This window comes from Ictidomys tridecemlineatus, chromosome 1 (assembly GCF_052094955.1).
Source record: "Ictidomys tridecemlineatus isolate mIctTri1 chromosome 1, mIctTri1.hap1, whole genome shotgun sequence".
Classification (NCBI taxonomy): Eukaryota; Metazoa; Chordata; class Mammalia; order Rodentia; family Sciuridae; genus Ictidomys; species Ictidomys tridecemlineatus.
Genome location: NC_135477.1, coordinates 251,233,629 through 251,260,405, shown reverse-complemented (window position 1 = coordinate 251,260,405; position 26,777 = coordinate 251,233,629). Strand labels below are relative to the sequence as shown.

Below are 26,777 nucleotides of genomic sequence, written 5' to 3'. Positions count from 1 at the left end.
CACCACCCTTCTGTATTTGAGGAAATACAGATGGAATGGTCTTTCTTAACTGTCTGGAAAAACCATAAGTGACTTTAGAATATTTTGAGGAAGACATAGCTAATGATTTGTAGAATATTGGAGATGAGCCAAAGTGTAATGGGAACTGGTGCATGAACTTTCATGTGAGTTATTGTGTCTCTTGCATACCTTTTAAATCTCTCTGGTATTTCCAGCAACCTTGAGTTGTTCATCTGTCCATTGCTCTTTTTTGAGTCTGCCCTTTAATAACTGCTGACTGTGGAAGCCATTATGTTGCTGAGGTCTTTATTTAGATGTTAATAATGGATTATTTTTCAGTGAATATATGATTACCAGCCCAGTGTGTTCTTCTATAGAGTACACTTTACACTGATAGCTAAATTTTAGATAACTGAATTTTTCTAAGGTGTAAAATTGTTAAAGTATACTCAAGATATTAAAATTTCTGATTTGCATGAACTAGGCACATGAGCTGAAGTGGCAAGTGCCCAAAGTGTGTTTTTAAGAAATGGTGCTAGATATGGACTATTTTCACTTAGAACTTATTTTGAATGCTCATGATACAATTGAAGAATAAGACTTACTGCAGTCTCTACTATATGAAAAGTTTCCAGGGAATTTTGAGTATTTAACTTTTTCTAGCTTTCAAGAAAGGACTGAAGAAAGTAACGTGTGCTTTAATTTCAGAGATTGCTTTGTGGTGTTGTCAGTGATGGTGGAGGGTGTGGTATGATGGTGGTGTAGATAGAAGTGTTGGTGTAGATTTTGATACTGATAGTATAGATTGTAGAAATGTTGGTTTAAACAATGGTATTGGTGGTGATGAAGGTGTCAGTGATGATGCTAGTTGGTAGTGCTAGTGACAACATTTAGCGATTGATGACAGTGTAAATGGCAGTAAAGATATAGACAGTGGTATACCTGGTGCTGTATATGGTGGTAGGACAGCTGTGGGTGGTAATGGTGAAGGTGTAGATTCTGATGTAGTGACGCTAACATAGATGGTGGTGTGGTGCTGGTGTACAGTGTGGTGCTAATGGAGATGGTGGAGCTGGTGAGAGTGTAAATATGGTATAGATAGAGGTGTGATGGTGCTGGAAGTAGTGATGGGGAGGATAATGGTGGTAATGACTGCAATGGTGATGGTCTAGTAGTTGTAAAACAAAACTTTGGTCTTTTTTTAGTTGTTTAGTCTACAAAGGAGAATTTTATTTCTAAATCATCAACTTAAAAACAGTTTGAAATTACTCTGAGAATGAAACAAATTATTCTCTTCTCAGCCAAGTGCTGCCTTTTACTAGGTATTTTAGTTGAGTTACTTTAACTGTTTCTGAAAGAGTGGCACCATGTATTTATTGCTGTAATTGTTTTTTTAATCTTTTTTGGAACTGGGGGTCAAACCTAGGGCTTTGCTAATGCAAGGCAGATGCTTTGCCACTGAGCTACATCCCAGCCCAATTCCTATAAATATAATGATTGATTTGCATAAGAATTTTTTTCATACTAAACCATATTAATATTTTTTTTCAGTTGTTTCCAAACTCTGCCAAATGCTCTTTTTCATATACTTCTCTTTGTTTAATCTCCAAATGTTAGTATCAGGCATTTAAATTCCTGATCTGTACTTTTCAAAGTTGTTTTCTTCATTTATTTCCAGTTTCTACTCTCAGTGACTTTAAAAACATATCCTCCACTTTACACATTTTATATTACAAAGAGGGTTATTAATTTTAATTTCTTTCTCAACAAAGCTTTGGTTTTCTGTTTTCAAAAACAAGGTTCTCAGGGAGAAATGTTGGGTGCCTCTCCCTTCATGATCTCATATATGATCCCACTGACAATCATTTAATCATTTACAAGGAATTATACTTAAATCCTAGGAGGTGGGTGTTTGCCACAAGAAAATTAGAAAACTGTTACTAAGGTTTAGAACATGTAGAAAAGAAAAGAAAATAAACAAACAAAAACCTCTTTTAAGGCAGAGCAAATAAAGAAAAAATGGAAAAAAATGATGCCACATGCATTTGTTCAGCAGATGCTTACTGAGCATCTACCCGTGCCATTTCCAGAGAACATTTCCCCAGAGTTGTAGTGGGATTGAAGTTATTTGCAGTTGGTGACTGTGGCCTGAAGCACATTTCTGAATGTATCCTTGTTTGAATTCCTCACTGATAAGGAGGATGATAGAGGCTCTCTGTGGAGTCCCTGTGGGAGTCAGTGGGATACTCCACCTGAGGCACCTGCCAGCAGCAGCATCCCAGGATCCCAGCAGATGAAGCATCAGGATTGTGGGGTTTGGTCATTTCTGCTAACTGGTCATTTCTGCTAACTGTTTGCTGGCCCCTAACCAACACATAATGTCTCTTAAATGGCCTCAGTGATTATTTTGGTTTGGGGTGGTTGTTTTTTCATATTTCTCCATGGCTGCCTAAAAGGTACGGGGACTGGAGGATGATGGATTATTAGAATAGTGAGAGATCTTGAATAATATATGTGCTATGAAATAGACACAGTTTAAGTCATTTATTTGATGGCAAATTAAACATAGGATGTGATTCTTTTCTGCTGAGAAGTTCTTTTGAAAAATGGGAAACTCAAGGGAAGTCATGGTGTGGTTGGTGCAGGTTGTGACAAGAGCCTGCTTGATTCTGAGCAATTCTGACACCTTACTCAGGCTTCCAGTATCGAGAACAAGCAGGACTGGATAAAGCACATCCGCGAAGTAATACAGGAAAGGACCATCCACCTGAAAGGAGCCCTGAAGGAGCCCATTCACATCCCCAAAACAGCGCCAGCCACGAGACAGAAGGGAAGGAGGTGAGTGCCCAGGGCATTTGATAGGGAAAGAACAAAGCAGCATTAACTTTCCATTTTTCAAAACTAATTTTTCTTTTGGGCACATTGGCACCCACTTATAAATCCCAGCAGCTCAGGAGGCTGAGTCAGGAGGATCACAAGTTCAAAGCCTGCCTCATCAACTTAACGAGGTCCTAAGCAACTTAGTGAGACTCTGTCTCAAAATAAAATATAAAAAGGTTGGGGATGTGTCTCAGAGGTTAGGGGGCCCTGGGTTTATTCCACAATACCTCCCCCAAAATCATTTTTCTCAAACATTTTAAGGTGTGTGTTTTAAAATACCATTCTCATATAGCATTCTTAGTGCTGAAACTGCTCCATTACTCTAAAGTAAATAAAAGGCTGTGTGCAAACACCCCAACTCCCTTTCCCACCCAGAGCCCTGCTGAGTACACACATATAAATCATGATGTGACCTCTGACAAGTTACAAACATCTGAACATTTTTGCTTTCTCAGTCCTGAAATGGATATAATCCTAACAGACTTTTTTTTAGTATGTTGAGCATTCAATGGAATGATACATGTTAGACACATAGCATAACAGTAGCAAAAGGCTTGTGCCCAAGACAGTGAGTTATCATTATCAATATAACACTGGTCCCAGATCATTCTCATATATACATGGACTTACAGGCACTTCTTTCAGCAAATCTGTTATTTCTCCAGTGACTGTCAGAAGATCTTCACCAGTCTAGTCAGGAACTGAAAGTTTCTTTGTACCAACAGGGATGGAGAGGACCTGGACAGCCAAGGGGATGGCAGCAGCCAGCCTGATACAATTTCCATCGCCTCTCGGACGTCTCAGAACACATTGGATAGCGATAAGGTGAGCTGACTCCAGTATTTCTATAAGGAGGCCAGAGTAGATAGTGTCTGTCAAAGCTGCTGCTGCCTGTCTGTATATGACAGTTTGTCATCAACATTTTCAAACACTTTCTGTGTACCAAGAGTGATACCAGGTAACCAGAGCAAGGGACAAAGACTGAGGGCTTAGGGTGAAAAGGCTTAGTCCTGAGGATTCAGAATTGCTCAGCTCTTCCCATCCAGACTTGCTTAGTTAATCACATCTGTGTCAAGATATTCGAAGTAAATAAAAGGCTGTGTGCAAACACAGTATTATATTTCTAGAGTGCTAGACATGTGTCCGAGCTTTTTTATTTTAAGCAAAAGAACCTATTGAAATAAAGTCTAACCCAAAACATCAGTATTCAAAAGTAGAGCTGCTCTTGCTGAAGCAGAGGTGGTGGCATCTTCTGTGGTGCCCCTGAGGTGCCCCCTCAGAGCTTGGGTGCACAGAACACAGAAAATATGCCCTAGAGTTTACAGCAGTAATAATCACTGGAAGGACAAATATGATTTTTATCAAAAAAACATATATGTAGATATACCTTCTTCAGAAGTAGTCCAGAGCATCCCATGATTTTGTCTTGACAGAATCCAAAAAAAAACTGCAAAATAAATTGACAGTACAATTTGGAATCCTAGGTTTATGAGACAGACAAAATATCAGAGGAGACCTGTGTCAGAGCTGGTGGGGACATTTATTTTGATGAAGTCTTCTGTTATATTTCTAGAATGCTAGACCAAATTGTGATTTTTTTAATTTGACAGTAAAAATGCGTTTATTTAAATCATCAGTTCAGAATTCCTGAGTTTCTCACTCTCCAGTACAACTATACTTTGTTACGTAAGACAAAGTCATGATCAATGAGCTGTAGGTGTCTGCCCTTCTCCAGGGTTCCCAAGCCCACTCGTTTATAGCAAGGGGCACTGTCTTGGCCTCAAAGCCTTGGGAAATGACAACTGGAGAGACCAGCCCAGCATTTGGGGGTTTACTTCAGGTGGCATGTCTCCAAGTCCCAGATCTTGTTCATTTCTCTCAATTTTGCAGAATTCATGGTCTTGGACATTGTAGTTTCCAGGACAGAATAAAAAGAATATCTCATTTTATTTTGATCAGAGCCTATTAGTTACATTCAGCAGATAATTATTTCTTCCCAATAGTAATAATAAAAAATAAGATAAATGACATGTTTAGGCATTTGGTGCCCAATAGTATTTCTTGCGAAGGTCCCATCCCATGACCATTTAGTTTAGAAAAATATAGTTAGAACTTGGAAATATTTTGTTAGAGTAATACTGATTACTTTGGTGTTCTGTGAGTTTTGTTTTGTCTGTTTTTAAATAATCAAGTGATTGAGTTACCTAGTCAGTTTTCATGAGACCACCACCTGGAAGAAAGTCAGATAGTAGTTACTGAATGTAAGGGGAATGGCCACTTCGACTCAGGGTATTTCACAGACTGTTTTTCAGAATCACCATCCATCCCCAAGTTCACATTCTTACAAATTATACTCTCATGGATCTATTTTAGGATTTACCCCAGAATAGAGTTTAAAAGTTTATAATCAAGCAATCATAATAATGAAATTGCCAAAGAGATTCATGTAAAAAATTGTACTTAGAAAGTTAGGTAAGACTTCTGGAGTTTGACCAAGGAAATAAGGTGACGTTTCTTTGGGTAGTTCGTGGATAAGTGGCTGTGGGAGTCAAGAAATGCCCCCTCCATCCCAAAGGTACTCTTGAGTCTCCAGCTTATCAGTGGTCCAGAGCCACACCTTGCTCCTTCCAGGTGGAGGACTCACTTACTAGTACCCACCTCCCTTCCACTCCAGGGCTGCCCTAGTCACCTGAGGTGTGTGGCAGCTTGAGATTTGAAGGAAGCTTCCACAGAAACAGGCACTCTTCTGGAATTAGGAATGGTAAAGCTAATACTACTTCAAGTCTGTTATAGCATGATGGGGCTTGTGTGAACTTGGAAGAGGAAGACTAAATCACTAACAGAAAGGGTTTGTAGAAATGAACCATTTTACCCTGGGAGTCCACCTGGGATATTAAAGTTTAAAAGAACCACATTTAAATATTTTATCTGTGAAGATAGTTCGACAGTATGCATTTGCTTCCTTGAATGTGTTTTCTCTGAAGTTCATTCCTGAGCTCTGAAATCTCTGAAGGGCCACCCTGCCGAGCTTCTTCCCAGGGATCCATGCTTGCTCAGCAGCACTCGCCCTCACATTCCCCAGTTCTCCAAGTGACTATATTCCATGTTCTTTCCATAAACATGGCTTACACTTCCTTCATGATCCTCAATGAGACCACAGGTCCTTCCCAGGCCCTGAAGTATGATAAAGGGATGAAATGTCTTCCCACAGCAATAGAACTGGGAGGCTGTGTTCAGTTCCTGGGCCCTGTGTTTGAATTAGCATAAGCACCTTTGAGACTTGGAGTTGGGGACTTTATGAAAAGGAAGGAGTGTGTTTGCTCCCTCCCCCGTGTACCTGCCTTCACAGGTGCTCTCCTCAAAAAAGGCTTCCTTTTAGTCATTGCCCTTTTCATGTTTCTCTTCTGGAACATTTTAGGGTCGGTTGATGATTCAAGCGGATATTGCCTTGAAAATCAGGGAACTACATTCTGTCTTGAGTCACTTGTAAAATACTCATTTTCTTAACCAGCAGCCCTCTTATCTCCAGTGGCAGAAACTGTTCCTGTATCTCAAGGTTCTCTCCACCCTTCACTTTTCAATTTAAGCAGCCCCTGATGACTTGGGCAGATGGGTCTGGCAAAGGAAGTTACTTAATGACATTCTTTTGCCTGTTTTTCCTAATTTATGATGTCTGTTATGAGTTAGTCCTTATCATGAAATTTGATTTCATTTCAGAAACTGGATGGGGGATGTTTTTGGCTCAGCTTCTTGGAGAATTCTGAAGGAATACGTTATCTATCAGGGCTGTTAGTAATTCTCAGTTGAGGCACAAAAGGTTTAGGACCCAGAGACACGCCCTTTCCAGGGAGCAGTGTCAGCAAAGCTTCCAGGGATGGACAGGACACAAGCCACATGCTCTATAAGCATGTGTCCTCCTTTGAGAATATCAGTTTTTAAAATATACAATCTCTTTGTTCCAGAAGTAAGTTTAGTACCGATTCTTGCTGACATTCATGGAACTTAGACTGATAAAGTGATCTTATGAAAATGTAATTCAGGTTCCAAAAAATCAAATGCTTTCCAGATTTTTATCTCACCCGTGCTGAGCGCATGTCCCTGAGGTAGGGAGGAGAGTTCTGAGCCAACCCTGGGGCATTGAGGAGCCAGGCCCAGATGTGGCTTGCAGAGCCAGAAACAGAATGTGGATTCAATCAGCTGTCATTTCCTAGATCTTATTATTTCATGCTAGAGCTGAATTCAGAATTCAATATTTTTGTAGTTCTATTTAAAAAGCAGTTTTTAAACCCTCTCCCCCATTTTTTATTAGTCTGTAATTTGTATTAGTTAACTAAAATTTATATTATGAGGAAAACAGAAAATATGGGAACCAAACAAAATCACCAAAGCAAGATGAAGCCCCATGGAAAAGCCAGCCCAAGCAGCAGGCCACTCATGAGCTGTCTTTGGGATATAAGGTAATGCAGTTCTTACTTCTAATAAGGAAAAATTAATTTGAGACTAATATTTGCATGAATTCCACCAAAGCTTATAGCGTGATTATATGAATCCACATATTTGAAAAAGAAAGTGGTTGCAGTTATTCTTAATGAAGCTGTAGTACTGTGTTGGGGACATATGGTTAACCTTTTCTACCAAGTGACATTCTATACCTCAGAAATTTAGTTAACCTTATGTAAATCACAATCAGGGTAGTGTGTACTTAATGATAGTACATTTTAAAAATGGCTTAACTCAGGTTCTGAGAAAGGAAATAGATCTGTCAAAAAATGCTTACATCCAGCCTGCTGAGCATGTCCTGTGTTCTTACATCCTGCCTCCGTCCACCCTTCCTGGCTCAGAAAGGCACAGAATGCCCTCTGGTGGGAGAGAATGTGCTCTGGGCCTGGCCCTGCTCTCTTACTCAGAGAGAAGGTGCGTGATCTCTTGGTCTATCCAAAGCTTTGAGTTTCCGGGACCTCATATAAGTTTGCCCCTGTCTTAAGGATGAAATTGAGTTGTTAAATTCAGTAGCCTTTCTACAAAACAGGGTGTGGTTTTCATCTCTCCAACACAGCACTCTAGATCTCATGTGCTCATTCTCTGCTCAGACTATACACAGCAGTAACACAGAGAATGTGACATGCCAAGAGCAGATGGTTAAGAACAAAGAAACACTCACCAGCAAGCCTTTAGCCTTGGTAGCTTCCTCGCCACCCAATTTCTCTGTGCTTCAGTTTCCCCATCTATAATTGGGGAAAATAATACTACTGCCCTCATGGTTGTGAGCATTGGGAATGTGGACATTTACAGTGGGCATTTAGAACAGTACCTAGGGGCTGGGGATGTGGCTCAAGCGGTAGCGCGTTCGCCTGGCGTGCGCGTGCGGCCCGGGTTCGATCCTCAGCACCACATACCAACAAAGATGTTGTGTCCGCCGAGAACTAAAAAAAAAAAAAAAAAAAAATAGAACAGTACCTAGCTAATATCCCTGCAGGGCTTCATACATGCTATCTTGTGTCTTTATGATAAAAATGTCTTCGTGATCCATCACTGTTGGGTCATTGACTTTGCTGCTGTTGTTGCAGATTACCGTCTGCATTGGCCTCACTTTCTTCTATGTGGACACTCATGATCACAGTAGTTTTAGAAGTTATTTGTGCTCATTAGGAGCTGGAAATTGCTGAGCTCTTGTGCCTGGGCTGTGCTCTTTGGTGGTTTATTAGTAGCACACCAACTGTGTACTGAATGGGCCCAGATACTGCAGAGGAGACTCTTTCTTAACACATTTGCCTAGCATTGTGGCCCAAGCATGTGCAGTAATCTCAGAAAGTTCACAGAGTAGGCTCATGCATTTAAATACTTAGTGATGATCACCATGTAAGCCTTCCTTATGGTAGGTGCCGTGATAGAGTCCATATAGTGTTTGTTTCTTTCTTTTACTAATCTTTGTTCTCTATTTTTCTAAATGATTGTGCCTTTTCTTAATATTTCTTAGATGACTTTAAATACTAGGGTAAAACCACAAAATTAATGTAGTCTTTGATTACTTTACCCAATCAGAAAAACAAAATCCCCACCCCCCTCCTCTTAAGTAGGAAGCCTCAGTTCTGAGAAAGGGCTTTTTCTGTTAAGTAAAGTTTGATTAGAAATACTAAAAATGTTTTTAAATGTAAAATGTAAAAGTGTTTCATGATCAAACATCCTATTAAAGTTGATGATAAACTCTTGATTCAGACTTGAGGCTCTTCCCTCCTGGTGAGAGCCACAGTTAGCTCGGTGATATTAGCTGGTTAATGTCAGTTCTTCAAATTGGTGGTCCCGCCTTAAAGATAAAAGAAAATACAACAAACAGATTTCTTTGAGTAAATTGTCCAAAGAGAAGTTTCTTATTTTCCAGAGCCTAGGGGTACTGTTGGTTTCCAGTTGCCCACTTCTTCTCAGCTCCTCTTTTTCTGCTTCATAGGCAGCAGAACTTTTAATTAGAATGTTCCCAAATCCTCTGCGGGAGGTGTCAGCCGCTCTTGGTGTTATTATACCCGTGAGGTGGATGCCACAGTGGTCATCCTCTGCCTGGGCAAGCCCCTCAACCTGTGGCCTGTGGTTCTCCCTTGCTCTGATTGCCTTTGGATGGTAAAGTTGGCCTTTTTGGCTGCTTCTTTTAAATTCAGCCTTTTTACATCTAATATTTCATTCTAACTCATGTTTGTAACCCACTCAAGGAACCCTTCCAGGACTTTTTTCACATAAGAAAATCAGTGTGGAGGCTGGGGGTGTATCTCAGTGGTTGTGCACTTTCCTGGAATATACCATTGCTATACTGGAAAAAAAAAAAAATGAAAAGCGGTGGTGGTCATGTAAGTGAAGAGCAGAGGGAGTGACATCCCTAAATACTGCACTCACTAATTCTTTTATGGATAAAATGTTGAGTATATTAAACTGCAGGTTTCAAAAAAGATTTTATATCTAGATTATATAGATTTCTTCTTTTTTTGGGGGGGGGGCTTTTTTTTCATTGTGGTAAAAAGAGCCATAGTATAAAATTTGTCATCTTCACCATTTTTAAGTTCTTGCAGATTTCTTCGTGTATTGCCAGTGTATAAAGGTTATCACAGTAGTCATCTTTCAGACTCTTAAACAGCAGAATTGACTGAAGGAGTCTCCTTGGATTTGGCCTTCTGTAAACTAGCCTGGGCGTTGGTGTGAGCACAGGAGCCCTGCTATCAGAATGGCAGCGGATGGGATCCTGGGGCAAGATAGCATTTATCAGGGGGATTGTTCAGGTTGCCTGGGGTTGCCTATTCTGTAACCACTGCCAGTAATGAAGCTATGCTCTTTAATCCCCCTTAACCAAACAATTGCTTTTTGTGTGTGTGAAACCTTTACAAAACTGCAAGACTCTTTTGTGAGGTTTCTGAATGACTAAACATAGCGGGGCTTTAGGGTCTGACTGTTCTCAAAAGTTGATACACTTTGTTCTTTTGGGGAGAATGGCTTTCATTAGACCACATTCCCCCTTTCCTTTTGAATTGCTTTCAGAAAACTGGCCAGATATCCTCCTGCAGTCTGTCTTTACCACATTAGGACATTGGTTCTTGAAAAACAATCATTTGCAGGAGGGCTGTGTTGCCCACCATTCCATTCTTAAAGAGCCTCCTCCTTGGGAAGGAGAACTCATCTTGCCTCAGTGATTCAAACCAGGTGTTTGCTGTTGTCTATTGAGAAATCTATGTTCTTGTAACCTAAAACTGCCTCCTTATGTGGGGGTGCTATGAGGTGTGGAGAAGGCCATGACCATGGGGGAAATCCCCAGCCATGCGCTATGTTGGCATACATTATTAACAGACTCCGGCAAGGCCACTATATGACATGGGTTCTTGGGACAGTATAGAAAATATAATTCTTTGTGTAGTGATTATTGAGGGTTTGTAAGCCTGCAATCAGAGATGAATATTTCATTCTTTCATATGAAACACATAAACTTCATTTGTAGTGGTTCTGGAGAGAATTCAGGCAAAGGAGCTCTGGTTTGATTTTGCAAGTTACACAAGTATTTGGGTTGATGGCACTCCACTATCACCCCTCTCGGAGGGCGTGTGGTCTTTGGAAGAGGCACATCATTGGTGGTGTCTGTGGCCTATGGTTAAATTTCAGGATCATTATTGTCATGCTCATTGGTAACCACATTAATATTTTAAAGGTGAAAATCTTAAATGTTTTTTAAAGTTCATCTTCTGATGTGAGCTTCACAAGTGTTAATGTGAGCTATGGAATAAACGCATTTCTGAACCAAATGCTTATAGTCAGGAGCCCATGATCAAAGTCTATAACAATACAAAAGGGAAAAAGATACTATGAAAGCTTTCATATGTTTGAAAAAGAAAAGTGAAATTTCAAATAGTTCAATGAAATGGTATTTCTGTCAGCATTGTAATGAAATTCAGTCACTGGGGGTAGAAATGTCCCTGGGAGCAAGGATGACATACTTAGTGATGTACAATATATTTTCTAAACTTCTTCTACTTACAAATGTGACTCTTGAAAATCAGTACTGTTGCCAGGCATGGTAGTATATGCCCATAATCCCAATATCTGAAGTCTGAGGCATGAGGATCACAAGTTCGAGGCCAACCTCAGCAACTTATCAAGGCCCTAAGCAACTTAGTAAGACCCTGTCTCCAAATAAAAACTAAAAAGGGCCAGGGATGTGTCTTAGTGGTTAAGCACCCCTGGTTCAATTTCCAGTACCAAAAACATATGTAAGCAAAAAAGAAGATGATGTTCTTAATTTTTAATTAACAAACCTGTTCTTAAAGAGATGCTTTTTGTAGCAAGAGGTTTAAAATATTTAAATGTGAACATTAAGAAAAGAATATATAATATATAAAACAGCTCTTTCCTGAGGAAAACATCCATTTAAAACTTCCCTTAATTAAATCATTCTTATCTGTTATTACTGATAAAGCCAGTTGACTGAGAGAGATGAAGATATTTTTAAGTGATAATTTTGGTACTCTGAAATATTCTGGTACTGGATTTTCTTAACAAATTCTGGAAAGCCTTTAAATTTTTTTTAACTTATTATGTGATTCATTGTCAGAACAGGCTCAATTTTTATTTCTTATACTGTGTCAAGTACACAGATGTTTCTAATCATTTTGGTAACTCTGTAAGGGAATAAAAAAAATTCGTGTCAGAAATAAAGTCTAGCTTGATTCTCCTTCCTGCGCAGCCCCCCTCTCCCTTTCCCACCCTTCCCCCACTCATAAAATCATCCTCGGCTTTGAGTGGTCTGAAAAGTTAATAAGACTCTGGAGAAGGAACAGGCAAAGGGCTGGATGAGGTAGTGTCCTTCCCAGGGGCAGCAGTGGGGCTGCTGGAGGAATATCAGGGAAGCCAGCACCAGTTCAGTAAAGGAGCAGTCGGCCAGTGGTCATAGGGGAGCCCTGGCAGGGCCACCATGTCCTAGGAAGGAAGGTCCTGGGGCTGAGGCAAGGTGGACTGTGTGGAGGCTGGTTCATCACTGGTACTGGGTACATCACTGCTACTAGGTACTCATTCCCTCTGGGATGGGAAGCATCACTGCTCCTTTTTATAAGGATTAACTATTTCTAGAATATGAGGCTCTCAGAAAATTTTTTTCCAGACTGGGCCTCTACCCTTGACTTTTTAACATTAGCATCTTTGACTGATCAGAAACTTGTGAAAATTAGCGTAGTTTTCCCAGAGATATTTGTAAAATTTAAAAGGAAATTAAACATTTGTGAACATTTTCTGTGTGGCCTAGCAAAGATAATTCATTTTTGTCTATAATGGTTCTTCATCATGGGAGAGTTTTGTTTTGTTTTGCTCTTTGAGGTTGTCTAAAGGTTATATTTTTCTTATTGTAAATCTCTAAACCTTCTCATAAGAAATAGTCTGTTAGAACAGAAGGGTAGTCAACAGTACAGAGCACGACAGGGCAGCCAATGGTCCTCAGCATGGACAGGTGGCCCAGGATACAGTTCAGGAACATGAGCCATTGAAGAATTCACAAATTCCCTATTTTGCGGTGTACACTTTGTCCAGAGGACTCTCGGGATGGTAACACGGATGATTCCCAGCATGAGGCTGAGCTGCTCCTTTCACTCACTCCTCAGAGACACGTCCTATTCCTTGCCACAGCCCTTGTGATCTGTCTGCTAATGCCCTTTGGGTGACCAAAGGTCTAGGCGTTCTTAAGTTGAAACGTGGCACTGTTGGCTCATGAAGTTACAGAGGAAAAGCAGTATCATGTCTGTTTTCCAAAGGCACTACCTTCATCATCAGAGCAAAATTTAATAAGCGTTTGGTTATGGTGTGCAAACACACACAGAGTAACAGGCAAGCTTTAGGAGTTGCTAGCTATTCAATAGTGGGTCTGTGCAAGCCTTGTGCCTGCCATCACTGGTCCTGGGTACTCAGTGGTGACCAAGACTAGCTCTGTCTCAGCCCTTATAGACAGGTATGGGAGGTTCATGGGAGAGTGACCCATTGCTGCTCTCTGGTGATGAGGGCACACACAGACATGGCTTGTTTTACAATTGAAGTATAAGCTGTTGCAGAACCAAGTGCTAAGGGTGGCATATATGGGAGAAACTTCCGAGGGTGCTTTGGTGGGAGGCTTTGATAGACAAAGTAGGGTCATGGGGCTCTGAGCAATGTAGACCAAGTATATGCAGGAGCCATCTTAGAAGTAACAGATAGGCACTTCTGGTTGTGAAGCACATGAGCCTGGCCATGTGGCTTAGGATGTGCTTGTGGGCACTTGAATCCTGTGTCAAGGAGTTTGTGTCTAAGGTTTTTGAATATGAGTATCCACATTTTGAAAAGGTCATTGACAGCATTGTTCAGATAGCCACTCAGGAGGTCACTGCAAAAACCCAAATGCAGTGATTGGTGTGGGTATTCAGAGAAAGTAAGTAATCAAAAGCCACCCTGGAATCTGTTGACAGCATGGGGGGTGCACATAGAAAATGAGATTCATTGAGCTTAAGTGACTTGCTGCTGATTCCATCACTAAAGAGGCAACACCGGAAGAGACAGATGGAAGTGGGGGCATAATGAGTTTTGTCCTAGCTTCACTGTGGGAGGGAAAGAGCATGCCAAGTTGCCCAGCAGAATGAGAAGCATGGGGCTGCCTGCTGGCGCCTCCTTGGACTGATAGCTGAGGGTATGGTTGAAAAGCCCACACAGGGATAGTGGAGACACAGAAGAGATGGAACCTGGGCACAAGGAACTAGTCACAAGATTTGTGCATAGGAGAAACATTAGTGAACGTATGAGCCCTGTCTCCAAGGAGCTTATAGGTTGAAGGAGTAGCACAAGCAGACATGGAGAGGCCAGAAGATGGCTCCGGGTTCTGAGGGTGAGGACCAGGAGTGGCAGACCAAGGAGAGCCACTCTTGGAGGGTCAGATGTGTTTTCAGAGCTTCTTTGTACTGAAACATTGTCTCCCTCTTCAAAAAGTGCTGTATGCTAATTTTAAAACTTAAAGCAAACTAATAAAAACTGCTTCAAGACTACTTAGGGATTATTTTGAAATATGAGGACAAAATGGGGGGAAATGGAGGAATGGGAAGGGAGCTCTCAGAGCACCCTGAGCAAGACATTCCAGAATCACAGGCCAGTTGTCTTTTCAGCCTCCCCGTCTTTGTGGAGGCTTCTTTCCTATCTACTTGATGCCTAAAGACCTGCATGCTCCAAAGTAAGCGATGCTCCCTCACCTCCAGAGTAAAATCTGGAATAGAACTATATCCCATTTTATCATTATATTTCACTATAATTTCCTATGTACCTCTTAAGTAGTTTGTGCTTGCTACAAGTTTTTAAATTAGTATATAGTACTTTTTGAGAAGGGAGATGTCTCAGGTACAAGGAGTTTTGGATGCTCATGAAAAATCACATCCATTTCTGTGAACCCCTTCGAAAATTATGACCAGAGGTGAGAACATGAAATTTACATTGCTATCTCATGGTTCCAAAGCGAAGCATAAGGTAGTGCAGCCACAGAGCTCCCCCCTGGAAACTGGCCATGCCTTTGACCTGTTGCAGAATGGAAGGTGAAAATCCTAGCTGAGTTCACAGCCCTGCTCGTGAAGGATCAGTGGCTTGTGCTGCTGACCTGTCCCTCTTCCTCTGTCCCTCTCCAGCTCTCAGGTGGCTGTGAGCTGACGGTTGTGATTCACGACTTCACGGCCTGCAACAGTAACGAGCTCACCATCCGGCGCGGGCAAACAGTGGAGGTTTTGGAGCGGCCACACGACAAGCCTGACTGGTGCCTGGTGCGCACCACGGACCGGTCCCCGGCAGCGGAAGGCCTGGTGCCCTGCGGCTCTCTGTGCATTGCCCACTCCAGAAGTAGCATGGAGATGGAGGGCATCTTCAACCACAAAGGTAGGAATCAAGAGGCCAAGGGAAAGGACGCTGGAGCCTTTGTCTGTCGTTCTTGCTGCTGCCTGCTTGTATGTGTACTCCTGGTCAGTCATGCCGTCAATAGTTATCAGTATGCCTGGGTAATTCTGAACCATCAGGAGTGAGAATAGAAGTGAGGATTTCACCTGTTAACTCAGGAATTAGAAGTGATCTCATTTCCCAAGGTGTTGTAATAAGATTAGGCATCAGCTTAGAGGAGAAAGTGGTACTGCTCTTTGGGGGCCAGTGTCATTCATAAATGAAGAAAGAAGAGAAGAAGGCAGTGCTCTCCTTTAGGTGTGCTAAAATCTTCTGCTTCTACCTAATTAAAATTACTTATTTTTTTTTTACTTTTTAAAGCATGGCTACTGGGACATTTTGGTATGGAAATAATAGGTAAGAAAGGTGAGACCATACTCAACCTCTCCTTAATTAGGATTTCACCACATGGATTTTTAAAATTTTTTTTTACATTTATTTATTTTTTGCATTAAATTCTAGGAAATCAAACATGCAGCCCTTGAGAGCTTAACCAGTCTACTATCTCAGGACATCCCAGATTCCCCAGCTGCCTTCATGGAGAGGGAATTGAGCTGGGTCCTGTGAGGCAAGACCTCACTAGATACCTCTTGTGCAGAGCTTTACTATTGACAGGAGAGGCAACTTTTGGAGGACATGCTTTTAATCTGGAGTACGAGGGCATATGAACAAAGCAGCATTTGGCATTTTATAGTACTCTCTTAGAGTACTATAATTGGAACAGGACTGCTCCTCTGTGTGTATCTATATGGATCCATGACAGGTTGATTGATAGTATAAGAGTTTTTATTCCAAATGCCCACTGTGGCAGGTGCAAGACAGATATGGTTGCTAAGCCCTTGAAATGTGGCTGGATTGAGCTATAAAGTACACTGCAGGTATAAAGTATGCTGGATTTTTGTGCAAAAAATGTCATTTTATAGTCATTACACATGAAAATAATGTATTTCAGAGTGGGTTAAATAAGATTTATTAGTAAAATTATCTACTACTTCTACTTTTTAAAGCATGGCTACTAGAACATTTTGGTTCACATATTCAGGTTGTACTATATTTCTATTGGATGGTGCTCATTGACTGTTTTTATTATAGTGAAAGCAACCAGTACTTCAGCCCTTTGAAGAAACTGTAACATCTACAAAAGTACAGAGTAGATAATGTCATACACTTGAACCACACTATGTCCTCATCATTTTTCTGCAGTACTGGTGAATGGACATTTCTCCCAGATTCAGGGTATCTGTGGTTTGTTTTCCCTTCCTGAGAGAGCATCACTATACCCTTGCATATTTGTTTTCTGTTAATTTTAGGACATTCCAGTGGCTCCCTTCACTTCCTCTGTGCCCTTCTCACATCATCAGGACAAGGTCTGGGCCACTCTCCAGCTGCCACGAGTGTAATCTCATTCCCTTGAGCTAAATGAAGCTGCATAAGATGCCACTACCCACTAACTCACCTCATGAATGATAGGCCAGCTGTGATCTGGACTCCTTGCAGCCGAATATGAACTTATTGTCACCTTAGTAAAATACAAGAAGAATAAGCCTATTATTTCTCCTGAGATGTGGAGAGAAAGGCAGAGAATTTTCAGATTTTGGCCAAAAGTCGTGGTTCCGATTTCCTTTCTGGCAAAATTGCTAAGTGTAGTGCATGTTGGGCTTCACAACAGGGCGCTTGAGTTCAGATGGAGGTCTGTGCTACACTGTGTCTCTCAGCCCACTGCCAGGATGTCTAAACTTGCATAACATATTAAGTCCATGAGTTTGAGTTGGAAAAAAAAAAAGCACAGCTTTTTTCCTTAAATTAATCTATCTCCCCGAGGAGCCTAGTGAACTTGAGCATGCTACAAATAGACTTGTTCTGAAGATTCCTTTTTATATGTGCCTTTCCCGCAGCGTGTTCCTTGCTTCCTGGTGTTCTCAATTGCAAGCTAGCCGAGGAAAAGGAACTAAGTGTTTACCATACTTGACTTTGTCCTGAAAACTGATGGAGGTTGGTTATTGCTTGTTCTTAAGTTGCAGTGCCATGTCGCTTTTTTCTCTGACATTCTGTGATGTTCTAACAAACACCTAAAAAATTACTTCTTTCCCTCACAAACCTGATCCTTACCAAGAAGGGGTTTCTTCAGGACTTAAGACTGTTATGAACAACAGTCTGCATTTAAGGGCTCAGGTATTCATTTCCTTTTGCTTCTTTATTTTCCCCCTATAATGTAAGGAAACATGGAATAATCTATTCTCTCCAGTGTTAGGACTTGGGTAGTAACAAGACAGTAAGTCAAGGGAGGGAAAATCAACTTTCAGCCTTTTTGACGAACACTGTGGCAGATAATCCTCTCCAGTTTCAAGCCCAGGAATCAGACATCCTTGACCAGAGTCGCTGTCTAGGATTCTAGAGTCCTTCATCAAAGAGTCAGGGCAACAAGGAATAAAGATATAGGAATGAAATCAAAAAGGACAAAGAGATTCACCTGAGGCCTCTGCCACCTTGGGAAGCAGGAGGCCTTGATTTGTTTCCACTCCACCATAGCCCATCCCCTCTGCTTCTTCCTGTTCTGTGCCTGCCACTGTGATTGGCAGTGTATTGGTGTGTGCTGAGCTGTTGACACCTGCTACATGTATCTGCTCACCTGATACCTCATTTGGATTCCCCTTTCATTTTAAGAACTGTTATGGGCTTGCAGGATATGACAGTGAGCAAGGAAAATACTTCCCCTTCTTTCATAAAACTCAGTCTGCATTATTCTTGGGACTGAGTCAGACCCTTGGCAGTGTTAGATCAGCAAATGGTCTTGCATTTTGTATACCTTAATATTTCTGACATGAAGATATGGTCATTACATATCTGTTTCTCATCACTCTTAATCTCTAAAAATAGTTTCATTAATGTCTCTAATTCTTACTGCTCTGACTTTGTGATAAGGAAGAAGGAACACATTCCCAATCTCTAGTTCCAAAATTTTCTCAGCTTTCATGCCTTAGTCAGTTTTTCATAACTTTCTTGTCAAACAACTTAGTTCCATAAATTTTAATTGCAAAAACCATACCTGTTAAGGTCAAATATCTCTTTGCTTGTGAATAATAAGCTATTTAAAGGATTACAATAATTATACATTTTCATATCAGCCAAGAAAGGCCCAGTAGACACAGTGAGTGGTACCCAGGTTCCCCTGGTGATTCTGAAGCCTGGCTAGACCTGGAAGTTTGTTAGGCAGTGAGAATGCTCAGGATTCATGATGACCGGGTGTTTTTTATTTTGTCATACCTAGATCCCTTAAGGTGATTCAGGTGGAGAATAAAAACACAGGTTACTTAAAATTAAAAAAAATTAATTACACAGTTTGTTTTTTAGGAAAATGTATTTATGTCTGAAAGTAGACTCCATCCTTAATATCATTCCATTAAGAAAGCCTTTTCATTTTGTGGAAATGGAAAGATTATTTTGACAGGTTGCTCTTCAAGCATTCTGTGTAAACAGTCATGGCGTTTGATAGTCCCTCTGGCCTCGCTCTGACTGCCCTTCTTTCTCACAGTATCTTAGTCTCAAGTTCAGCAGGTGCTGACCTTACTAAAATAGAATAAGGACTTAGTGATTCCTGTGCTTGATCAGTCTTATATGTGTCTGTGGATTTGCTGGGACCTCAGCAAGGACTTGGTGTAGAGACTTATGTCTGCCCCCAACATGCCTAAGGTATAGCCCACTCTGAGAACCACCACGCTCCTTGCACTCCCTTGGGAATAAGCTCTGACTTACTATGGAAACAGGAGTCAGGTAATTGCCTCTAATCTCAGTTATTCCTACTGATTTTTCCCTTCCATTGTCTCAACTTGTGGAATTTTTATCCATTGTCTCAACTTGTGGAATTTTTATCCATTTTCTATTCTTGGTCACAAAAAGTAAACAGGAATATCAGAAATGTTTCTATTTTTGATGAGACCAATTCAGAGCACCCCTTTGCTTTATACCACCCAAGTCTGAGTTGTTGATTCTTCGGCTTCACAGCCAAGAACTGTCATGCACAATAGTCCCTGAGTGTCCAGCTCTAGGGAAACATGCCAGGAGCAGGGCAGGGGCACTCCTAGAGGTGGTGGGTCAGAACTGAAAGCAATATAGAATTGTTGTAGTCATTGACGAGGCCAAGTAACGACAGCAACATTTTGCAGGGTGAGTGGTAAAGCAGAGCATGAATCTTTTTTACCCAGTTGCAGTTTTTTTAATGAAATGTGCATCAGTCCTAGGAGGTCCATACACTGTACTCACTGGCTTTTTGCATCTGAAAAACTGCTGGATGCCTGTGTACGTACACTGCCTGCTTGTGTCTTGCCTGCTTCACGGTGTGGTATGTTGGGTCACTCTCCAGCCCCGACACTTTGCGAAAATGCAGCTTTAAGAAAAGACCTTTCTATGGTAAGGATGGCATTTATGATTGAAGCCTTTAGAAGGATCTTTCTGAGCTTGTCACCTTGCTCTTGGCCTGAGTTTTGATCCTACCTCTGACTTTGGTGACATCCCTGGGCTGGGATAGAGTTAAGGCCTTTGCCAACTCTGACATTGTACATTTACATTTCTTAGAAAGTTTTTTTGAATAAAACTTTACATTCAAAACTTTCACTTTTACCTATTGCCAACCCACAATGAGGTAGCAGATGCTGTTTTTGCCAGTGCTTTGATATATCTGGAAGGAGATGCCCACTTACAAAAATCAGCCTTTACCTCTCTAAAAGCTATTTATAATCATAAAGTTTTTTTCCCCTTTGGATAGTATGAGCTTCAGTACCTGCATATCATTTTGAAGGAGGTAAAAGAATGATTTATTTACAGCAAACAGAAAAAACAAGGAATACAAGCATGAGAAATAAAGCCTCGCCTTCTGGTGACTTGAATCTTGAAACCCAGGAACTATAACTCAGCACCCTATATTTTACTGTGGTAAAATGTATCCCCAAAACAGTTTCAGGGTTTTGGCCTTGCTGTATGTAACTCCTACACATCTAAATCAGATCTCAGGCATGGCCATGTTGGCTTCAGTCACTGGAGAGCAGACACAGAGATTACACTTGTAAATGCAGTGAACATGATTTTTTTTCAATTAAATGAGGCATGTTCTTTAATCCACATTTAAAAAAAAAAAAAGAGAGAGATTTTCATTTGAAACTATCTGAAATGTGCGTTTTTCTCTGTGCTCTGGGCCACCTTCTTGACTCTCCACAAGCGCTCTCCCAGGAATTTCATGCCCATCCTGTTCGCCTGACCTCCCGCACTCACTTGCCTTCTCTCAGCGCACCTAAAACATTAAACCCCATCATAGGACTCTTACTGAGATTTTTTCAATAACTTTCCAGTTTCCTAGCATGTCTTACCAGGCCTTGGATCTCACATGTGTGTGCACACACTCATGTATATGCATGACCCATATGCACACAGTCTCTCCCCTTTTCCTGTGCAGCAGGTAGATGAAGAGGGTTGTTTTCCACTCACTGCCCCCTCCTTAGAGTCCTTATGCCATCTCACCAAAAAACAAAATATGAAGGAAAAAAAGTAATTTATCCAGTGAGTCTGTTGAGGTGAGGAGAGAACAGAATAAATTTTTGCCTAGTTAACAAGTATTTCAACATAAACACTAGCATCAGGGTAACCTAAAAAGGATAGTCTTGGTTAAGTGGGAGCTCCAGTGACGATTGAGGACCTACAAGGAAAACTCATTGAAAGTACTTGAATAGATTTTAGCAGGTATGGTGGCTGCAGATATATATGTAGTGCTAAACTTATAATATGATGGAGGAACTACAGAGAAGCACTAAGATTATAGAACCCATTAAATACAGCACTGAAATCTCAGTACACTGAAGAAAAGGACCTAGGCCTAGGGAGTCATTGGAGGTATTGATGGCACAAAGCAGAGCAGTCTGTACTCGGTCAAGTTCTCTGTGTGTGTGTTCTTTTTGCTTTTACTTTAAACTTTCATACTCTTTGTTGATGTATTTACTGGAGCCATTACTTATAAAGTTAAGAAATAGCAACACTATTTATGCCAGGGACTACTCCTTAGACTCACTCATAATTTCTTAAAGGAATGAATGACCTCAGGCCCTATTCCTGGAGGCTATCAGACCTGCATCTCATTCTAATAGGCAAACTACTTAGTGTGACCACTGTGTGAATATAAACTAAGGGTATGTGCTATTAAGGCCCAAATCTGAGCCCTGTTGTCCCACTCCAGGGACATTTTCCTCACCTGACCCCTCCCCATAACTCCCTGACTAAAGTCTGGCCCTGTAAGAGCTCTGCCTGCTTGCTTATGTACCCTCCTCCACCCCTCCCTGATGTAGGATGATGTCAGATCATCCCTTAGCTCCTATACTCCTTCATCCCCATGTTGTACAGTTGAGAGCAGGTGATAGGACTTTCCAGTGTTTGCAGATGATAGACAGAACTTAGAAGGTCACCAGATAAGTCCCACCTCAAGAGGCTGCACCCAGGCCTTACCTCCTGCACTCACAGCTACATCCCAGCATGGAAGATGCACAAAAGGCTGTTTTCCCCTCAGAATACAAGTAGTTACCAAAGACTGCCCTGATCTCATCCACAGCCCTTTATCAGTTCTCCAGACAGCATCAGCCCTTCATCAGCACAGCGCAGTTGACAGCAAAGCACCTATTCTTCAAGTAGAACCCTCGCCCCTTCTTGCAGGCCTGTGGCCTCATCCTCTGCTCTTCCCTAGTCAGACGTCAGGATAGAGATGTCCAGCATCAGTGACTTCTCAGAGTTAGGTTTATTGAGTCTGAAGTGATACACAGTAGATCCAGACTGAGCCATGGACAATAGGCTCATGTCCCCTTTTGGAGCCTTTTTTTACGTGAGGCAGATCCATGCCACACACCCAGATTCCCAGGCATCCATATCCTGGGAAAACCGCTTAAACAAGGATAACACATGGGCCACCAGCACTCATTCCCCTACCACCCAAAAAAAGCACCAGCTTTGCAGAGACTACGGTGTTTCTCTACCTCTTTAAAAGTCTGGCCAAACCTGGAGTTCCCCAACCCAAGGCCTCCAGCATATCACCAAACATATTGCACATTTCAGATGACGTGGCTTTTTATTTGTTCACTTCAAATGTGATCTTTCCTAGATCATGAAATGGTCAGCCCAAAAAGTGAATCTTAAGTTTCTGATTTCAGATGAGATGTGAAACTGCTTATGGCTTTTAATTGACCTAATAATTCTTCAGAAAATGTAGGGTATTAAAAGGACTGTAATGACATTTAAAAGTTTAGTTGAATATATTGTGATTCAGTTGTATTTAGACATTTGCTTCAAGCCACACACCCCAGGCACAATAAAGCACAGTCATTTCAAACGTATCTGCCCACGTATTCTTAAAATATATACATAAAATGGAAGGTCCATATATACAGTTTTTTTAAATTAGCTTGGAGAAGAGCAATTTTATTCTGTTTGAACAGCTGCTAATGTAAATCCCTGTGGGAAGAAAATCTGAGAAACGTAGAATCTCACTAGGAATTAAAAACAAAAGCATTGTCCCTATCCTGAGCACTGTGTATCCAAGACTCAGCAATCAGCCCCACACCTGTGATTAAGGAGCGTTTTCTGTGGAGCATGTAATTATGGAGCCACACAAGTGGTTCCATTATTCTGTTGAATACTTCATGTTTGAGGTATTTTCACATTCTAATTTACTTTAAACTATTTATTAAAACAGGAAAAAAACATGAACAGGTATTGACTATCCATATTAGATCATCACAAAATTATATATACGACAAAGCCATAAACAATGAGAAAATGTCTTCACACACTTGCTTCAAATGGCCTGGAGTGACTTAGGGAAAGCAGTGGGATTGGCAGAGGAGCTGGATGGGGACCATGGAGCCTGCCAGTGCAGGTGCAGGACCAGGGGCCTATTCTCTCTCTCTGGAAGCTGAACTCTGTAAACAGCTCATTGCTGACATTGGTAGATATCAAACTGTGCTATGTGTTAGACAAAACTAAAGAATCCCCTTTACATTTATTCTAATTAACATTTACAGAGCTGTGAAAAAGTTATAGGGAGATGATGTACTTGGTTCACAAGTTCATTGTGCTGTTTTTCATTAAGAATTTGAAGTGAGGGTTGAGGATGTGGCTCAGTGATAGAGAACTTGTCTAGAATGCACAGGGCCTTAGGCTCAATCCCCAGTACTGTAAAAAGAAATAAAAAATTTGATGTAAATTTATGGAGAGAAACAATTGTACTTTCTATCCAAGAAGGTTTGTACTTGGTTCTTGATGGAGTTTAATAGGCATGGCTCTGAGGGCTTTTGATAAAACAGCAGCCACACATACCCATTGAGAAGTATGCTCCAGCTTGGCTTGGCTTCTGTGTTCCTCTAGATTTTGTGTTCCTAGAGCTTACTCTTTCCAATAATCAGAATTTTGATAGATTTGCTGTGGGTCCAGATAGTTGAACTGAAATGGCAGAAGTAGGGAAAGGACCTGTTTAGTCAGCTTTTTGCTACTGTGACTAGAAGACCTGACAAGAACACTTATAGAGGAGGAAAAGTTACTTGAAGGCTCACAGTTTGAGAGGTCTTAGTCCAAAGACAGCTGGCTTCATTCCTCTGGGGTCCAGGTGAAACAAGACATCATGGCAGAAGAGCCTGATCAAGAAACAGAGAGTACTCCTTACCAAGACAAAATGTTAACCCCAAAGGCACACCCCAGGGACCCACCCCTCCAGTTCACACCCCACCTGCTTACATTTACCACCAAGTTAATCCCTATCAGAGGATTCATGCACTAATTTGGTTGAATCTCTTATAACCCAATAGTTTCATCTCTAAACATGTGAGCTTTTAGGGGAGACTTCATAGCTAAACCATAACAGGACCTTAGAGATCCTGGCTAATTCTGAAGCAGTGAGCTCTGCAAGGCTTGAGTCACATGTCCTTGAACAAATCTGAGGTGAGCTCTGGGATCTATTACCACAGCATTGTACGTAGATACAAAATTTTTATGTTTAGTGTCAGAGACCCCACTCACATTCAGAATTTTTTCTCTTAAAGAGGAGAAAAACCAAATTTTAAGTCTTATAACTTATTTTGAGGTATTTTACATGGTTCAAAAGAAAACATGAAGAGGTATATTCCACAGCCCCATTTGCTATGTGTAGATAAGCCTTTTTATTTCTAACTTACCTTTCCAGTCTTTTATTAAGCAAATACTAACAAGTGAATAATGTATTCATTTCTCCCCCTTCTTTGCCCCTGACTTTTATCATTTGACTCATTCGCACAGGGACTTGCCTCATTCTTCTTTATGGATATACCGAACTCCTTGTGTGCACAGATCGTAGTTCATTAAGTACTGCTCTGCACAGGGACACTTACTGTTTCCAGTCTGTTAACTGTTAAAAACAGTGCTACTTTGTACTTGTATCATTTGGTTAAGGTGCAGATATAGCTATGAGATAGAATTATAGAAGAAAAATTGATGGATTAAAAGGGAAAAAAAACCTCTTGGAGTAAAAAGTCATCTGAATCATAAATTAATTGGACCAGTTAAAATCACAACAAAACATAACATTTACTTTAATATATATTTTTAATTCAAAAAGAGCCATGGCATTTGAGTTGTACTGAATCTCTGTGTTCTCTAACTTTATTTTCCCCACATATAAAAAATATATTATCCCCTCTGAATGGGTCACTCTTTAAAATCATTCATTATATATGTATAAAATCATGAGTGTGACTCCTGTGAGGCAAGCTTTTGATGGACATTTTTCTACAGAACAGGAGCATGTAGTAAAATATTTATTTTAATAATATTTCTCAAAAATTTTTGTATTTTCATTGTAGATTTAGTCTAAGGAGATGCAAAATGGAAAAACTCTCCACAAAAAGTAACTGGTGAGAAGTATCCTCCTCTTCCCCCACATGTATGTAAAAATAGCTTGTGAGACTGGGGATCTGGCCAACTGGGAGGGCATTTGTCTAGCCAACACCTGGCCCTGGTTTCAGTCCTTAGCACCACAAATACATACATACGTAGATACATGCATGTAGCTTTTGTGGTACCATTGTTTGGCCTACCATCCATACAAAGTTGCTTGTACATCCAGCTGCATTATCGCCTGCAGGAAATACATTCATAAGACAGTGCCATCTGTGGCTCTTTCATTCCTTCTGTACTGACACTATTGAAGGATTTAAGTGGGCTCCAAAAGGGATGTGGAGGATGGGCTGGCAGTGAGTACAAGTGGCAAGAAGGCTGACCCCTGAGTTCTCTTGCTCCCCTTCTGCTGTTTGTTCAGATTCAGGCAGAACTGCCTTGGAGTCTTCAGAGGTCCTTCGGGGTCTGAACTGTGACCTGACCAGTAGTGCCTAGAAAACTATGAGCAGCTTGGTCCTTCAGCATTGCTGACTATTCAAGTGGCCATCATTTTCCAAAACTTTTCTAGACGAGCATAGGACAGGGGATGGAGTGTGTTTTATTATTTGAAGGGCCCTTTAAAACATTTAAAAGGACAGTAAACAGGTTCATTTCTTGCCTGCATTGCAAGATAGTTCTGGAATACTTTATTACTTTAAGTTGTCAAGAAATGTAGACTTGTGTATTTGCCTTCATCCTTTCCCCCACTCTTTTTTTTTATTTTTTAATTTAATGAGCTTGTAGAACTTTATACTGGAAGGAAAAAAAATATAAAAACCTATTTTCTTAGATGGCTTAAAAATAATTAGACCATTTCAGTCCTGGATTATGGAGCAAATTGGTATCAGATGGATAGGAGGAGGGTATATAAGTTTACTAAAATGCCATAATAATCTCACAAGCAGGATGGCTCAAACCACAGAATTTTATTCTCCCATAATTCTGGATTCCAGAAGTGTAAGATCAAGAGGTCAGAAAGGTCAATTACTTATGAGACCCCAGGCCTTGGATTGCAAATAATCACCCTCTTCCTGTCCCCTCATGTAATCATTCCTGGTGTCTGTGTGTCCAAATTTCTCTTCTTGTGGGGACACCTGTCATATTGAACGCATCCTAAGAGTCTTGTTTTAAATCACTTCTTGAAGACTTTATCTCCAAATATAGTGACTTTTTGAGGTCCTAAGGTCACAACTTTAGTATAGAATTTGGAAAGACCTTTTAAGCCTATACAAGGGATTGTTTGAACCTTAGAAAAGGAACAGTAATAACAGGTAGAATGTGCTGAGATCTGTCTTGGTGTGCCAAGCACTGTGCTGCATTCTCTACATTTCATCTTCAGGCTCACCCCTGTGGAAGTGTGTATGCCTCAGTCTTTATAAGAAGATGGAAGCGCAGAGAAATTTAGTAACTTAGCCAAGCTTATTAGGTGATATGAAATGAAACTTTACAAAGAGCAGTTACTGCCCTTGTGCATCTTGCTCTGGACCAGTAGGAAAGAACCTTTGGTCTAAGAA

General features: G+C 40.8%; 1 protein-coding gene across 8 annotated transcripts in view; it reads left to right on the top strand.

Annotated features, from left to right (window-relative positions):
* The window catches only part of Trio (trio Rho guanine nucleotide exchange factor), a 331,000-nt gene that overhangs the window by 237,735 nt on the left and 66,488 nt on the right, over positions 1 to 26,777 (top strand). For all 8 annotated transcript variants that reach the window (XM_078018036.1, XM_078018031.1, XM_078018037.1 and 5 more), the window contains 3 exons: positions 2,696 to 2,838; positions 3,606 to 3,705; positions 15,030 to 15,273. In XM_078018036.1, the coding sequence (XP_077874162.1) occupies positions 2,696 to 2,838; positions 3,606 to 3,705; positions 15,030 to 15,273 (487 nt within the window). The remainder of the gene's footprint in view (positions 1 to 2,695; positions 2,839 to 3,605; positions 3,706 to 15,029; positions 15,274 to 26,777) is intronic.